The 14,646-nt window shown below is 33.4% G+C and overlaps 1 protein-coding gene across 7 annotated transcripts in view; it reads right to left on the reverse strand.

Moving 5' to 3' along the window:
* Nucleotides 1-14,646, reverse strand: part of LOC128981961 (serine/threonine-protein kinase MRCK alpha-like) — a 79,492-nt gene that overhangs the window by 45,805 nt on the left and 19,041 nt on the right. For 6 of the 7 annotated variants that reach the window (XM_054400970.1, XM_054400968.1, XM_054400969.1 and 3 more), the window contains exons 2-13: nt 10,605-10,793; nt 9,371-9,541; nt 8,695-8,885; nt 7,927-8,007; nt 7,182-7,330; nt 6,532-6,682; nt 5,643-5,786; nt 5,263-5,385; nt 4,842-5,050; nt 3,956-4,068; nt 2,834-2,950; nt 1,176-1,318 (exon numbers count right to left, since the gene is read on the reverse strand). In XM_054400970.1, coding sequence (XP_054256945.1) covers nt 1,176-1,318; nt 2,834-2,950; nt 3,956-4,068; nt 4,842-5,050; nt 5,263-5,385; nt 5,643-5,786; nt 6,532-6,682; nt 7,182-7,330; nt 7,927-8,007; nt 8,695-8,885; nt 9,371-9,541; nt 10,605-10,668 — 1,656 coding nt within the window. In that variant the 5' untranslated portion in view covers nt 10,669-10,793. Of the gene's footprint in view, nt 1-1,175; nt 1,319-2,833; nt 2,951-3,955; nt 4,069-4,841; nt 5,051-5,262; nt 5,386-5,642; nt 5,787-6,531; nt 6,683-7,181; nt 7,331-7,926; nt 8,008-8,694; nt 8,886-9,370; nt 9,542-10,604; nt 10,794-14,191; nt 14,590-14,646 lie in introns of those variants that run through there. The other variant, XM_054400965.1, reaches the window with a different exon arrangement.

Below are 14,646 nucleotides of genomic sequence, written 5' to 3' on the forward strand. Positions count from 1 at the left end.
TAAGATGTCATGTATGAACAGAATTCACAGAAAGAAGCTATTAATTGAATTGCTCTACCATCTCAGCTCTGTTAATGGTAAGTTACTGTTTTAACAATGACACAGGTCTTGGTGTTTCAGGGTTTTCATACTTTTTTAGCAAACTTTCCTATAGGGAAGAAGCTATTACCGTAGGTGGCACAGCAAGATATAGACCCGGGATCTTTTTTTTTATGTCCCCAGAGGCCAAAATAATATTCATCAAACGTTTTTATATGAATGTCCACTGGTTTAATATATGTGTAAATAAATGTGATAACCCGATGATTTTGATAAATAGTATTTTGACATTTAAAAAATAGCATTTTCAAATTTGTATCTTTAAAATCCAATTTTCATTGAAACTATCACCACGTAGAGCTTAAAAATTATACATTTTAAGCAATAAACTAACTGTTTAAACTCGATGCCATATTTGTCACTGGGCTATCAAGTAACAATGTTATCTTACAAAAGGTCAAGGTCAGACAGTAACATGAACAGAGCTTGGACAGTTCCCTTACTCTGAATATAAAATACCAGAGTGTCCAATGTCCCATAAAAATAAAATTCAAGGACAATTCCAGGTTTTCCGGGATCAAAATTTCTAGTTAAAACTTCTAGTTAAAGTTTCTTATTAGCACCTAGGTACTACTACATTTAAATTTGTAAATACCTAAATTAACTTCAATTCTAGATGGAGTTAAACATATAAACAATCTTAAGCCTATGACAAATAAGACCATTAGAATATTCCAATTAAAATCTAAATAAAAAATCAAAACTAACAAGCAAGTGGATGGAACTAAATAGAACGTACCAAATTATCAAAAATTACATCATAAGGAGGAATTAAGTTGCAGTTAAACTGACCGATTATAATCTGGCAATAAGAAATACATGTTTTGCATTGTGGTTTTCATCATTGCTTTAATCGAAGACAATAGTTATAATCGAAAAACCCAGGATTGTTGGCAGATTTAGTTAGTGACTATTCAAAACGTGAAATGCTTTTGTCTCATAATTCACACACAACACAAGGTACAGTTACATATTATTTCTTGGACATCAAAATCCCCATCCAGGTTTCCAGGTCTTCTTCCTAAATGCTAACAGATATGTAATCTTTGCTAACAGTAACACACAAATAAACTCACCTTCTGAGCCTCTTCCTTCTCCTGTTTGAGTAGCCTGAGGCACTTCTCAAGTTCTCGAGTCCTCTGTAAGGTGTCCATGTGCGGTAGAGGGGATACCTTGATATCAGCCATCTGTTCCAACCCTCTCAGCTGGTTTTCAAGTTCTGAAAAGCAGCAACAATTACTGTACTATTAAATGATATAATACCCCGGCTGATATTATTTTTTAGGATAGTAGGCCTTCTTGAAAGGGTAAGAGTTTACTACAGCACAAGAATAACTTTACACAGCTCATTACAACATTTAAAAAATCTCTCTAAGACTAAACTACTATTTTAAATTTTTAATATGGAAGATTAGAAAATAGTTTTAACACGTTGACCATTGTGGTCACAGTTTAAAGTTTATTATTAACATTGAAATGCCAAAGGTCACAACAAAAGTTAAGTAAAAGTACTAAAAGTACGTATTTATTTAAAACATTGAAACATACACAATTTTACCTTACCAATAAAAACAATAGAAAAGCACACACTTTATCAGACAAATATTTCAATTTAGAGTTAAACTGAAGTTAGAAATGAACTTGAAACAGTACCTGACCTTATCCAAAAGTCACTACCCACTGATATGAAATATGTTACACTTTTAACAATGTCTTATAGTATACACACAAGAGGGTGAAAATTTTAATCAGTCTCAATAGAAAAACCACTTTTAAAACATAATTTGCTTTAAACTTTAAATAAATATCTATAGAGAAAACTTGATCACGGGTTATTAAACAACGAATGGATGTTCTCTTGAAGAAGATTTGATAAAACAGAACTTGTTTGCCCTTACATTTATCTAATCATGTTTATTTTACTATGCATCATCCAGCTCAATTCTTTATTTTCCATTCTATTGGCTAATGAGTTCATAGTTTAAAGAATCTTTTAACTTGTTTTAGCTAAACCATTCTCTTATGGGGAAGTGGTTATTGTTAGTCTTCAAGATAAAACCAGGTCCAGGTCTACTGAAATATGTTATACTAAAAATACAGTTAGTTGAATATGTTAATATCTCCAGTGAAAATGATATCAATATGTAGACAGATTTATTTATTTAAATGAGTTATTAGTTGTATTAAAAATTGTTTTCATGATTTATGAAATACTTTCAAATCGAAATACTTTCAAATCATTGTTTTCTGGGTAACATGATTTTTCTATTAAATCTATATCACATTATTAGTTAAAGAGGATATTTAGAGTTTTAAGTACAGTACGATGCCTCGAATTATCCTCATGAGATGCTTGGTTATATATTCTTGTAATTTGGCATCATTAATTATTTAATCCTTATGCAATTTGATGAAAAGAACCTTCTAACAACTATTGGTAAAAATCAGTTACTAAAATTAAAACTATTTCATTGAGAATGCAACATAGTAAATGTACTAAATAATTTAACATGCAGGTAATAAAAAACTTTTCCAAGCCATTATTGGAAAACAATTAAGATATTTGTTGTTCAAAACAATGCAAATGTGCTAAGATTGGAATAAAACACAACACTACCCTTTCAAGTTAAACAGGGTTCCCACGGAAAGTGGTTGAGGGGGGAGGGGGTACGTGCCATTTCTGTATATTCAAGTATTGCAGATTATTAAATACAGTTACCTTAGCAAAACTTACCACAATTTCTCTTGGTCAGCCTATTGATTTCATCTTGCAACCTACGTAGTCCGTTGCCTGATTCACTGGTGGGGGATATTCTTCTTTCCTCATCATTGGTTTTATTGCTTTTTGGATCTAAAACCAAGAGGTCAGAAAATCTTTTACAATGAATTAGGTTTAAAATTTCAGTATTACCCTTATGAATATTAAATATATTTGTCACAATAAGCCTAAAAAACAGCAGACTGATAAAAGTTGTTCTGTGTTTTTTTTTAACTGAACCTAGCCCATCACTCTCTAAATAAAAATAACATTTTAATTTTCATTAAGAATGGATGGATCTCGAATTTTTCGAGATTAAAAAATTCTCGTTTGTTCAAGCAGGATTAATTTTGCTCTGAGACTTTTTCGAGATGAGATTAAAAACACCTTCAGAAAGTCTATGCAATACCAGCAACAGCAATACAGGAGCGTGTTCTTGTTGCGTTTCCTTTGTGAAGGCGTTCTTATTTAATTTATTCTTTGCGTATGTAAATTTTTTGCTTCAAGTGTCATTTTTATTTAGATTGAAGCAGAACCTCTCCGGTTCAACCAGAATCACGGATAAATGAATACCGGATAAACGAGGTTTTAGTGCTGTTCTACAATTCTTTTGTCTCTTATGGACTGTTTTTGTTGCAAGACAGTTCGTTGTAATGTGCATGTTGCAGTATTACATTAAAGATTTCTTAGTTTCGTTTTATTATTTTCTTATTTAAGATCTTCATAACTATTTAAGTTGCTGTAACCTTTTGATATTTTGTACACTCTTTTTGTATTGACCTTTGTAATAAATAATAAGTTATTGCACTTTAGTTGTTTTTTTAATAGTAGGCCTACTTTATTGTTATTTATTATTCATTGTAAAACTGCACAAACAAATAATTCTTGATAGTAATGATCTATAATATTGTCTCAAATTATGATGAGAAAATAGAATCTCGTCTCAAACTTAAAATTATGTCTCGTCCATCCCTAATTTTGATAGAAAATTGTTATTATGCTTAAAAAAAGGAACTACTTAGTTTCCTTAAATTAAATTCATGCCTGAACTATTTGAACCAAAATGGCTTTAAGATTTTAATTTGTACAATAGCTAACCTGTATTTTTGATAAGATGTTCTTCTTCAAGTAGACGCATGCGCTTGTTGGTAGTATGTACACCAGTGGGGGAACTGGGACTAATGGGGAAATGACTCAGATCACTGACTCGACTGGAAAACAAATAATAAAACATATTATGCTATATTGTATTCAGTTATTGAGACCAATTCCTGTGAAAGTAGTTGAACCAAAATGCTCCTTACTGATTGAAACAATCAAAATAGGCTATATTAGAATGTTTATGAACTTATTCTGAACTTAGTAAAAGAAATACAAATGTCAAAGCTAAACTAAGAACATTTACTTTCATAACAGTAAAAGAACTTTTTATATTAAGAAGATTTGGTAAAGTATATTGAAACTTTGAAAACAATCTACTACTCATTTTTTATTCCAATTTAACGTACTGTATCGAAATATGGGGATACACTACTGTAACAAACATAAATAAACTTCTACTCCTTCAACACAAAGCTTTGAGGTGTATGGCGGGACTGAGCTTTGGGAAATCTTGTGAGGAAACTTTCAAAAATCTTGATATTCTTACTGTTCCTTGCATAATCATTTACCGAGTTATAATATATCACACCATAACAACATACATAATCTATTTCCGCAACTGCTCCTCAGTCTTACAGACATATCTTTGTCTCTCACCACGGTTACAGAAAATCACAATTTTGTCCTCTGCGATCGTGGCAAAAGCGTGATCTTTTGATCGCAAAATCTTTGAGATAGCAAAAGTAAAATATCAGCTTGAATCAGCCTGTTTACTGTAAAATACCCTGAAATCCGGTAAAAACCTGACTATGAATGTGGTACAGTCCCAATTAATTTGGATAATTGTAGTTCTACTATAAGAGGATATGTCTGCATCTCCCACCTGCCCTGTGTGAAGGTGAAGCCCACAAACGGCAGATGCAGTGCAGAGAAGGCAGCGTTGGCTGTGGGTGGTAGCGTATCTGAGGTACGGATCACAGTATCGTCCACATCAAAGTTGCTGGTATCCGTGGGTGACGAGACTTCAGGAATGTAAGGAGCCACTGAGTCCCTCAATGTCACCCAGTCTAGACCAGCAAACCACGGGTGGTTCTGGAAAACACAACCACATTACCATGCGAATATAATACATTTCTGCATATGGATTAACTTTTAAAAAGTTGGAAAATAATCACAACCATCCTTGTGTCTATTATCAATTGATATAAACTACTCAGTAATGATAATTGCTGTAAATCTTGACCTAGAATTTATCTATTACCAAATATACTATGATCGAAATAACATTGATCAATAACACATACCTTAAAATCATCAACACCTTTTTGGCCAAGTCGTAATTCAGCCGTACATATAAGTCTCTTCATTAAATCTTTGGCTTCTTCTGTTACTTCATAACCTAGTTCAGATGGGAAATCAAAGCAGTTCTGGAACAAAAAGAAATGTTTGTTGCAATAAACATGCAACAATGTCAAAATTAAAATGATTGTAATATTTAAACTGTCAGTTATGTAAACAATTAAACAGCTACCGATACAGAGCCATTTGGATGAAATTCACTACAACATTCCTTATCAAAGTATATTTCTACAAGTCCTTAAGCTGGTAAGTATTTGTCATTGGGCTATTATTAAATCATACTTTCCATCAACTACTAAACAAAAATCTCTCTTTGATACATTACCTTGTGATTCATGATCTTGCCGTAAGTCTCTACGAGGGACTCTGCGTAGAAGGGAGTTTCCCCGTAAAGCATCTCGTACATGCAGACACCCAGGGACCACCAGTCACACTCAGGCCCGTACCTGCCTTGACCATCCTCCATTGCCTGTCAAGAAGATAAAGTTTAAAATATAGATAGAAGTATCTTAATTAATTAATTTTATTATATAGGGGTACATTCTGGTTAATTCAACTGCAACCATCCTAAATTGGCTCAGGCCAACTTAACACAAAAACTTATATAGGTTTTGTTCATGTAATATTTATTTGAGAAGGTGAATCGGTTACTATAACATTATATTCATAAATAGGACTTGATAATGCATTATAAGTGTAACATAAACAAATATAAAATAGAGCATCGCACAGCAATGGAACTAACTAATAATGTTTATGGCTAGACAGAAGGGTAGGCATTAGATCATGTGATAAGGTAAACCGCTTCAGACAGTAACTATATATCAGTAAGTACCCAGCAATTGCCTGTGGATAAAAACATGGATATTTCCATTTCTGACTCAAAGTACTCAAATGGTAATTTAGCTACATAATTAAAACTTTCTGAGATTTTTGTACATTCCCTTATAATGTAACTTTCCATAACACATTTCTGGTTCAAGAACATTTTTGGAGCCGAGGCACCGCTGTAAAACTACTGATTTTTCGAGTCTATATTTGAATAATGTATTATCTTATCATGAGATAAAGTCAACGTTTTCTGAGTTGAACAGGTTCCAAATCATGTGCAAGATCACGACAGAGAATTTGAGTTTACACTTGGCAAGAAACATACTTAGGCAACGTAAAATAAACATTTGTTTAAAGATTTAATATGGACCATTCGCACTAACCCGAAGAATCTCTGGAGAAATGTAGTCGGGCGTACCCACAGCTACATTGCTCTGGACAGTTCCGTCTTCAAACAGCTTCAGACAGGAGCCAAAGTCAGCGAGTCGAATGTGACCGTTGGCATCCAACAGAACGTTATCTGGCTTGATGTCCCTAGATAATCAAAGTTCACGATTACTACCAATTATCTCTTATATTTGTCATTCCGGCAGTATTTTCAACTAAGAGACCTGAGAAAAACTGGCCCTTTCTTAGTTGAAATTTCTGTCAGCGACAGTGGAATATTCTTGTGTAGGCCTTAGGGTATAGGCTGGGATGAAATTTATTTTAAAAAAATGCTACAAACTCTCAGACAACTATAGCAAAAATATTATTCTTTAGCATAAAAATATTATTCTTTAGCATTAAAAAAATGATTGCCAGTAATATTACATGAACATTAAATCTTCAATTTTTATTTGTAGCAAATTTGCTATAGCCTGTAAAAACAATGTAGTATTTTAAAGGTGTGTATAGCAAAATGTTAAAAAAAGCTTCCGTAGCTTAAACCCTGGTAGGCCTAAAGTTTTGTGATTCTTGTGCTGAATAGTACTATTTCCCATTCAGGTAAGCCTGCTAGCCTCACTAAAAATTAGCCTAAAAAATAAATTACCTATGTACGTATCTAAGGTTGTGTATAGAGCTGACGGCCAAAATCATCTCAGCAATATAGAAGCGAGCCATGTCCTCGGGTAAGCGATCGTCAAACTTGCTAAGCAGAGTAAGAAGGTCACCACCACAGTAGTAGTCCATGACAAGATACTGGACAGAAACATACAATTAATGCACAAATCAAGCTTTAACTCATGCATGTAAGTAAGTATACATGTATGTAAGTTTTATATATACAGTAGAGTCCCGCATACTCGGCACTCGATAACCCAGCAGTCTGGATAACTCGGCCATCACCTGGCTCAGAAAATTAGTGATTTTTTGAGTCCGAATTAAACATGGACACAAGCCAGAAGTATAATCATTTGCAACTCGTACTAAGGATTTGTTGTACTATATCTGATGACTTGATCTATATCTTGAAATATAAATCTAATTAAAAAAGGTGTTAAAATGCTTAAAAGTTGTATTGTTCTTGTTTTTAACTCTAGTTCCCGATAACCCGGCATTTCACAAACTCAGCAACCTTCCAGTCCACATTACGCCGAGTTTGCGGGACTCTACTGTATAGGTATATAAATGCATTAGTGAATGTACATTATTGGCTGGACTAATTTGATATTTTTCTCATGAGATAATAATTAATTAGAAATTAAAATTATTAATTTACAATCACATATCATCCATACTGATGTACAGATATTGAGATATTAGTTTTAACTATTGACAATTCTTAACAGGCTTACCAAGTTGTTATCATCTTGAAATGCATAGTGTAAATTTGTTATCCATCTTCTATCACCATATACCAATACATCACGTTCCTCCTGCAAAAAAGATAGTCAAACATTAATACTTTTTTAAAATAACAGTTAAAACTTAAATGTTATCATAACATTCTCAATTGTGGTAGCCACAGAAGGCAACTCTGAAGATCATTCGAGTGTATGTCTAGTTAGCATAGTACCCGCCCTGTCAGTATTCTCCTACCTGGTCAACAGAGCGTTGTGTTTACACGACCCGTTCTCTGCCCCCAATCTGAGCTCTGAGCATTGCTTTCCCTAATTGTAGAACGTTATTTTTAGATTACAAAATTTTTTTTCTGAGTTTTTTAAGTGTAAATATAAAGCTTGAGAAGTGTTCCACAACCGTTTGTAAGGTTTGTACACTTCTATAATTTCTGTCAAAACATCTTGTTCCTTCATTTCAAAAACAAGAAAAACAAACTTTAAAGTCAACTCAGACACTCATATCAAGGTTGGACTGAGAGATTTGCCTGGTCTAGAGCTTTGGGATTCACATCCGTCCCCAGAGGAAGTGCACAATCCCCATCCTTCCTCCCTAAATCCAACGGAAATCCCTCCTGGTCTCCCTTCATGGTCGCTGGCCAAATCGTGACCAGGAGTAGGCTACTAGTTTACACTGTGATTGGAATTCAGGGCCGATGTCGATCAGGCCTAATTTAGAAAAACGGTGCTTAAGATTTATACATAATTTAACAACATTGAACCTACCTGAAAACATGCCGTCTCTGCTCTCTTCAACATCTCCCATTTGTTCAGGATCTTCATGGCAAAGACTTTATCTGTACCTTTCATCTTCACGACACACACTTCACCAAAAGCTCCTCGACCGATTACTTTGATTATCTCAAAATCATCTCTGGATAACCGTAGGTTCTTGACACAAGTTGCAACCGGTTTTACTAGAAAATTAAAATTAAATCAATATACAAACTGAAAAATAAAAATGTTTTGTGATTTAGACACATTTTACAACTGAAAATAAACCTTTACATAATTCTTTAGATATTAATTTCTATTGACTGGCACTCTCAAATTATTCATAAATTGAGGTTACTGCCAGTCTAGACCCAATCTCTCACTGGGTTGTATTTTGATTTTATTCAGACGAAATTTAATATTCTTGTGTTTGTATTTTAAGTGTGTGTTACAATATGACCTTTATATGATGCAAAATTTTGTCTTTTCATCAAAAAAAGGGTCCATAAATCTACACCAAAACTAGTTGCCACTGCAACCAAATTGGTTTACCAATAAATACCGTTGTGTAGTACCTAAATCAAACCCTAAACTTAAGAGCCTAGTGTGTTGTGATGACCTGTTTGAGGAGAGTGGCTTTTCTACCTTATCAAGTTAATGTTTCTCCACTTGGTAAACAGAAACTCACCGAACTCAATGAAGTCAGAGACGGTTTTCTCACGCCGCAAGGAGGAGTTGCAACATTCGTCGTACAGGATGATCAAGATGTCTAGGAGAGTTTCTATGCTGAAACATCTCCCCTGCCCTTGGATTGGTCCTCCGAGGAAAATGGCCTCCAACTGTCTCAGACGCTGGTCCCCTGCAACATATACAACAATTAGGCGTTGTTCGTCAAATTTTGACAGTAAATCAAAATATATATATTTTTATACACAAGCATGAGATAGTTAATCAATACAGTAAGTTAATTTTATCGTTTCTTGAACTGAAATCAATCTGTCACAATTTTGGCATGCAATTATCATATTTAAAAACTATGTCTTGGGTGTTCAACAGAAAATCAAGGTCTATTAATGCATTCCTTTCACTCTTGGTTTTAAGCTGTATTATTAAATGAATAAAAAAATGGTTACTTTTAGATGGTCTCAGTAATCCATCGCCAAGTCCCAAACATGCCAGATTTCGAGTTTATTTCCTAGGTCCCTAAAAGTACTAGGCCTACATTAATTTATTTGTTAAGCAAGCCTTGACTAATTTTTGTGAGAGAATGATTATAATGAATATATTCAACCTATACTCCATTATAAATTCACTGTGCGGTCCATAACGGAAATTCAATAAGTCATGTATTACTCTGAAGGCAAGTAGTACGTTCAGCAATACTAGCCCTCCTCAAACCATCAGGTTTCAGAAAGCTCAATTTTTTCCTCTCTCTTTTTACTACCATTGATTACTTATTTTGACTCTAGGCCTCGCCTACATAAGACCAATCTATAGAAACAGAAACAAGCAAATGTTTAGTACCAACTGCTTTTACAAGTTTCCGAGGACTGTTGAAGCAACCCACATTAAACATGATGTTTTCCATGTTGATGGCATCTCCCACAAGACTGCACAGTGAACATAGGATTTTCAATGATCCTGACAATGTAATGATCATGGGAAAATCTGGAATTCGTGTTTAACGCAAGATCCTTGATTCTTTAATATCACATGCACACTAATCAAAAGTTTTGGATAACTAAGAATCAGAATCAGCTTATACCTTCTTAAGGTTCCCGGTTTTTTCGCAAAGTTCACACCTCAATCCACTTTTTTGAAGGACCAAATTCAAAGCTCATTCAGTAGCTTGAATTTTACTTAGTTGAGTGAGTGAGCTACATACAATATGAATACAAAGAGATTCTACCAAGACTACTGACCTGTTGAAGGGGAGGTGCTCCCAGGATCGGGCAGAGCCGCCAACTTGGTCGTAGAGTCAGACATCGGAGCACATTAAAGGCCAATGAGTTTAAATCATATCTCTCTCATGTTCACCTCCACCACACATCACCATTGTTTATCTATTGTGTTCTCTCATGGAAGTGTCTATTTTATCAATAATTACCAACCTGTAACAAATATAAACAAATTGAAATTTTAATGAGGGTTTCACTTACTTCTAAAATCTCTACAAAAACATTACAATAAGCTTATTCGGATCATTGGATTTTTACCAAAAATTAGTCTTTTTAAAGAAAACAAGGCAAGTCAGGCCGAGATTTTACTATTGTGATCGCAGAACGTGTCTGCAATTGGGAAATTTACGCTTTTGCTGCGATTAAAGAGTACGATTATGATTTTCCGTGACCGCGGGAGACGATCATGGTGTCACATCAAGATCGCGAGACAGGTTTTGGATTTTGCCGTGATCACGACTTCTGCCTTTTTTAATAACGATTCTCATTACTGTACTGTGGTTATAAACTATTTCTGTAAGCAATTCGGATAATTGGAGATTCGGATACTTAATACTTTATTCTGAAATTATGACCATACGAAGGTAGATATTTTAAGCCAAATATGAATGGAGATGAGAGTAGGATGAGTGGTGCGATCTTATAGACTTATTAGTGACTAAGGCCGACATGTTTCTTAGACAGGACTGTTAATTAATAGCCCATACAACCAATAGCAACTAAGGGACCAAAATTTTATAGGGGTATCCGAACCATGATAGTTGGAGTTGGGATAATTGTAGTTCTACTGTATTGCAGTTTCAGATACTACCTAACTACACCTTATAAGACAGGGGCATTTTGGTCACAGGCCATAGCATATAGGCTGATACTAAACCCAGAGTAAATCCTTCAGCAAAAATAAAATAAAGTATAGGTACCTACTTTTAAAATTGTTTGAATGCAAATGATTATCTTATAGCTCAAATAAAAGCAACAATATGCAAATTTTTCTAATTTTCGTATTCTAGCTTATTGGGTCCTAATTAATGCAAGAACTTTGTCATGGGAGTTTACTATTGTGATCGCAGAACAAGTCTGCAATCGGGAAATTTACGCTTTTCACGCGATTGCGGAGTACAATTATGATTTTCTGTGACTTATACCAAACTTATACCAAAACTGAACCAAGTATAATGGTAGGAACAGACAAAAAGTGTATGCGTATTACACAGTTGGTCAAATAGTTGTGAGAGGATGTTCTAACCTCCAAGTAGTAATCGCTTGAATGTGTGTTGCATATGGTCAAATAGCTTACTTGGACTATTTCTAAAACCAGTTCTACCAAAATCTACCTATTATTAAAGAAATAACACGAGTATGAAAAAGATATACACTTTAAACAAGTCCTGATGATACATCCTCAGCCACTTATAGCTTAAATTTAACACTAAAGAAAATATTAACAAGAGAAAATAATAACTCAACACTTACCGTAACTACTCAACTTTCTAATGCCGTGTCCTCAGAAGTACACTGGCTGTTATAATTTTTTTTACAATTATTGGAAATCTAAATATGAATGATCTTTATGACTATTTTTTGAATTTTTAGTAAGTTAGGTCACAAAAATATTAACTATCTATTGAAAAAAGTAATTATCAAATTACCTGGCCAACAGAGTTGTTTGTATGCTTGCCAGTAGCCTACAATCCAGAGAGAAAAAACTGAAAGGTTTAAAAAAAAGTGTAACTCGAGTTATGTTTTTAAAATTTAAATTTCAAAAGATATTTGTGTAAGAGTAAGAGCTTAAAATTGAGTTCTTTCTATCACGAATTCAGAATGATTGAGCTTAAAATAAAAACATTATCAATTTACATCTCCATAAAACTATTGACATGACAGTTTATTTTTAAAACATTTAATCTGTTATTGGCGTTTAAACATTATATTTAAATATAATTTTATGATACTCAAATGTATTCGTTCATATTATGTCAAATTTTCATGTTGTAAAACTGTCAATTAAAATATGGTCAGCAAGATATTAGTTGAAGGCAAAGATGACTTCGTATAGAGGTACAGATTGAACTTATGAATACTTTTTGTTCATATTTGTTAAAGGTCTACTGTTGGCATCTTATATTATTACACTCATGCAACATAACCTTTGTAGTTCACAACCACTTTTGTATGAAAGTCGAGCCTTTCTCCATGTTCAATCGGACACAGACCTATAAATAGTCATCATGTATGACTCAAGGACAAGTCATCATATACATAACTCGAGGACAGAAGTGTTCGCTATATTTCTCCAGAGCAGCATTTTTAATTAGGAAAGCTAATATGAGCTCTTGTTCCGACATGGTAAGGAGGGATTTTGTACCTCAAATGGCATTTTTGTGTTTTCTTACCAAATGTTTTGTGCACTCTTATATTCGGGTATAATACTGTGTTGAATACTGTAACTTTTTTTAATTTTCAACATTAGCCCTACACCAAAAAGAAGACAAAAATTACCAAAATAAATTACAAAAAAACTGGATGTGGGCTAGATAGCTTGTTTTTTCCCGATTGGCTTTTTATATCTGATTAAATTAACTTTTGAGTTTTAAGTAGTAGCCTAGACCTAAGTACTATTACAGCATGGGAACTTAATATTGTAATAGGCTTACAGTAAAGTGCAAGATATGCAGATTGGCTACCATATTTATAGTTAATACTCAAGTAGTGAAAGAAGCAACACTTTTAAACAGCTCTATCAGAGATTGTTTATAAAAATTAGAGCTCAAGTACCTGTAGTATGATGGGTGCTTCATTGGAGATGTATACAAATACAAGATATTATTTATAGTTTTAGATAACCTCTACCTCTAGCTACAACTGACTGATGATTGTTACATTAGGTTTAAAAAAAATAAAAATACATGTATGAATGTTTTTTAAATCACTATCTCCTGTCTTGAAAATAGCATTTTGTTAACTATTTTGGCTTCTCTCATAACAAGACTTGCATAGTACGTCAAAACAATCAGTTTTAGTTTTGTCAAACGGAATAGATTATACATCAACGTCGGAGACACATTTTAGCCAAATCACTTCAGTCATCCTGTTACTCGTTTAATACACAATTTTCATCTTAGTTTGTTTGATTACAAAACTTAAAATAATTTGAATTAAATACTGATAATACTAAAAATGTCTCGCCTATTCGGAGGACTTTATTCTAACTAATTTATGATATCTTCTTTGGAAGGAAATAGTCATTCCTAAACATTTAACTTAAACCCGTAGAAATAGCAAGCCTTCAAAAATGTATTGCCATGAAATCACAATTCTTTATTAGGTACGTGGTTTAACACAATAATGGAAAAATTAGTCATACATATACAGTGCTGGATTTGTGGTGGAACAGCGTTCAGGTATATCTATACTTCGGAAAGATAAAAATATTGGAATAAATAGGTACTAATCACATTAAATAGGTTACAGTTCCGGCACCTTATTGTTTTACAAATCAAGCACTGGTATAATTCATCATGCAGGTTGTTGAAAACAAAACCGGAACTTACCTTTAATTACAAATCAATTAACTTGATGGAACTCCCCACTTTTTTTACAAACAAATTTTCAAAACTAGTTTTGGGTCAAGAGAATTTACATGTTGTTAGTTTCATTAGTAGAACACTAATTAGTAAATTGGAGTCTGAGAAGGGATCACACAAAGATTAGAAGATTGGACATTTTTTCCCAGTATTATGTACAAACAGGGCAAACAAAATTGTTTAAATTAAAAGAATTACAACTTTACCCTACACCTCTTCTAACTTGTTTTTAAATAGCCAGTGATCTAAAATCTACATTCAATTTATTCATTGATTATTTATTCAATAAGTTGGTGATCGTTTTTATACCTAGCCTATGTTTTTTTTCATGATGATGTTAGCCTCCTTCTTATGTTTTGTTTAGAATACCGTACTGTTATGTATATATTTTTATAAATAGAACTAACATGGATAATATACTT

The sequence above is a fragment of the Macrosteles quadrilineatus genome, unplaced genomic scaffold (assembly GCF_028750875.1).
Source record: "Macrosteles quadrilineatus isolate MER2022 unplaced genomic scaffold, UCM_ALF_1.0 Scaffold_60__1_contigs__length_738512, whole genome shotgun sequence".
NCBI lineage: Eukaryota > Metazoa > Arthropoda > Insecta > Hemiptera > Cicadellidae > Macrosteles > Macrosteles quadrilineatus.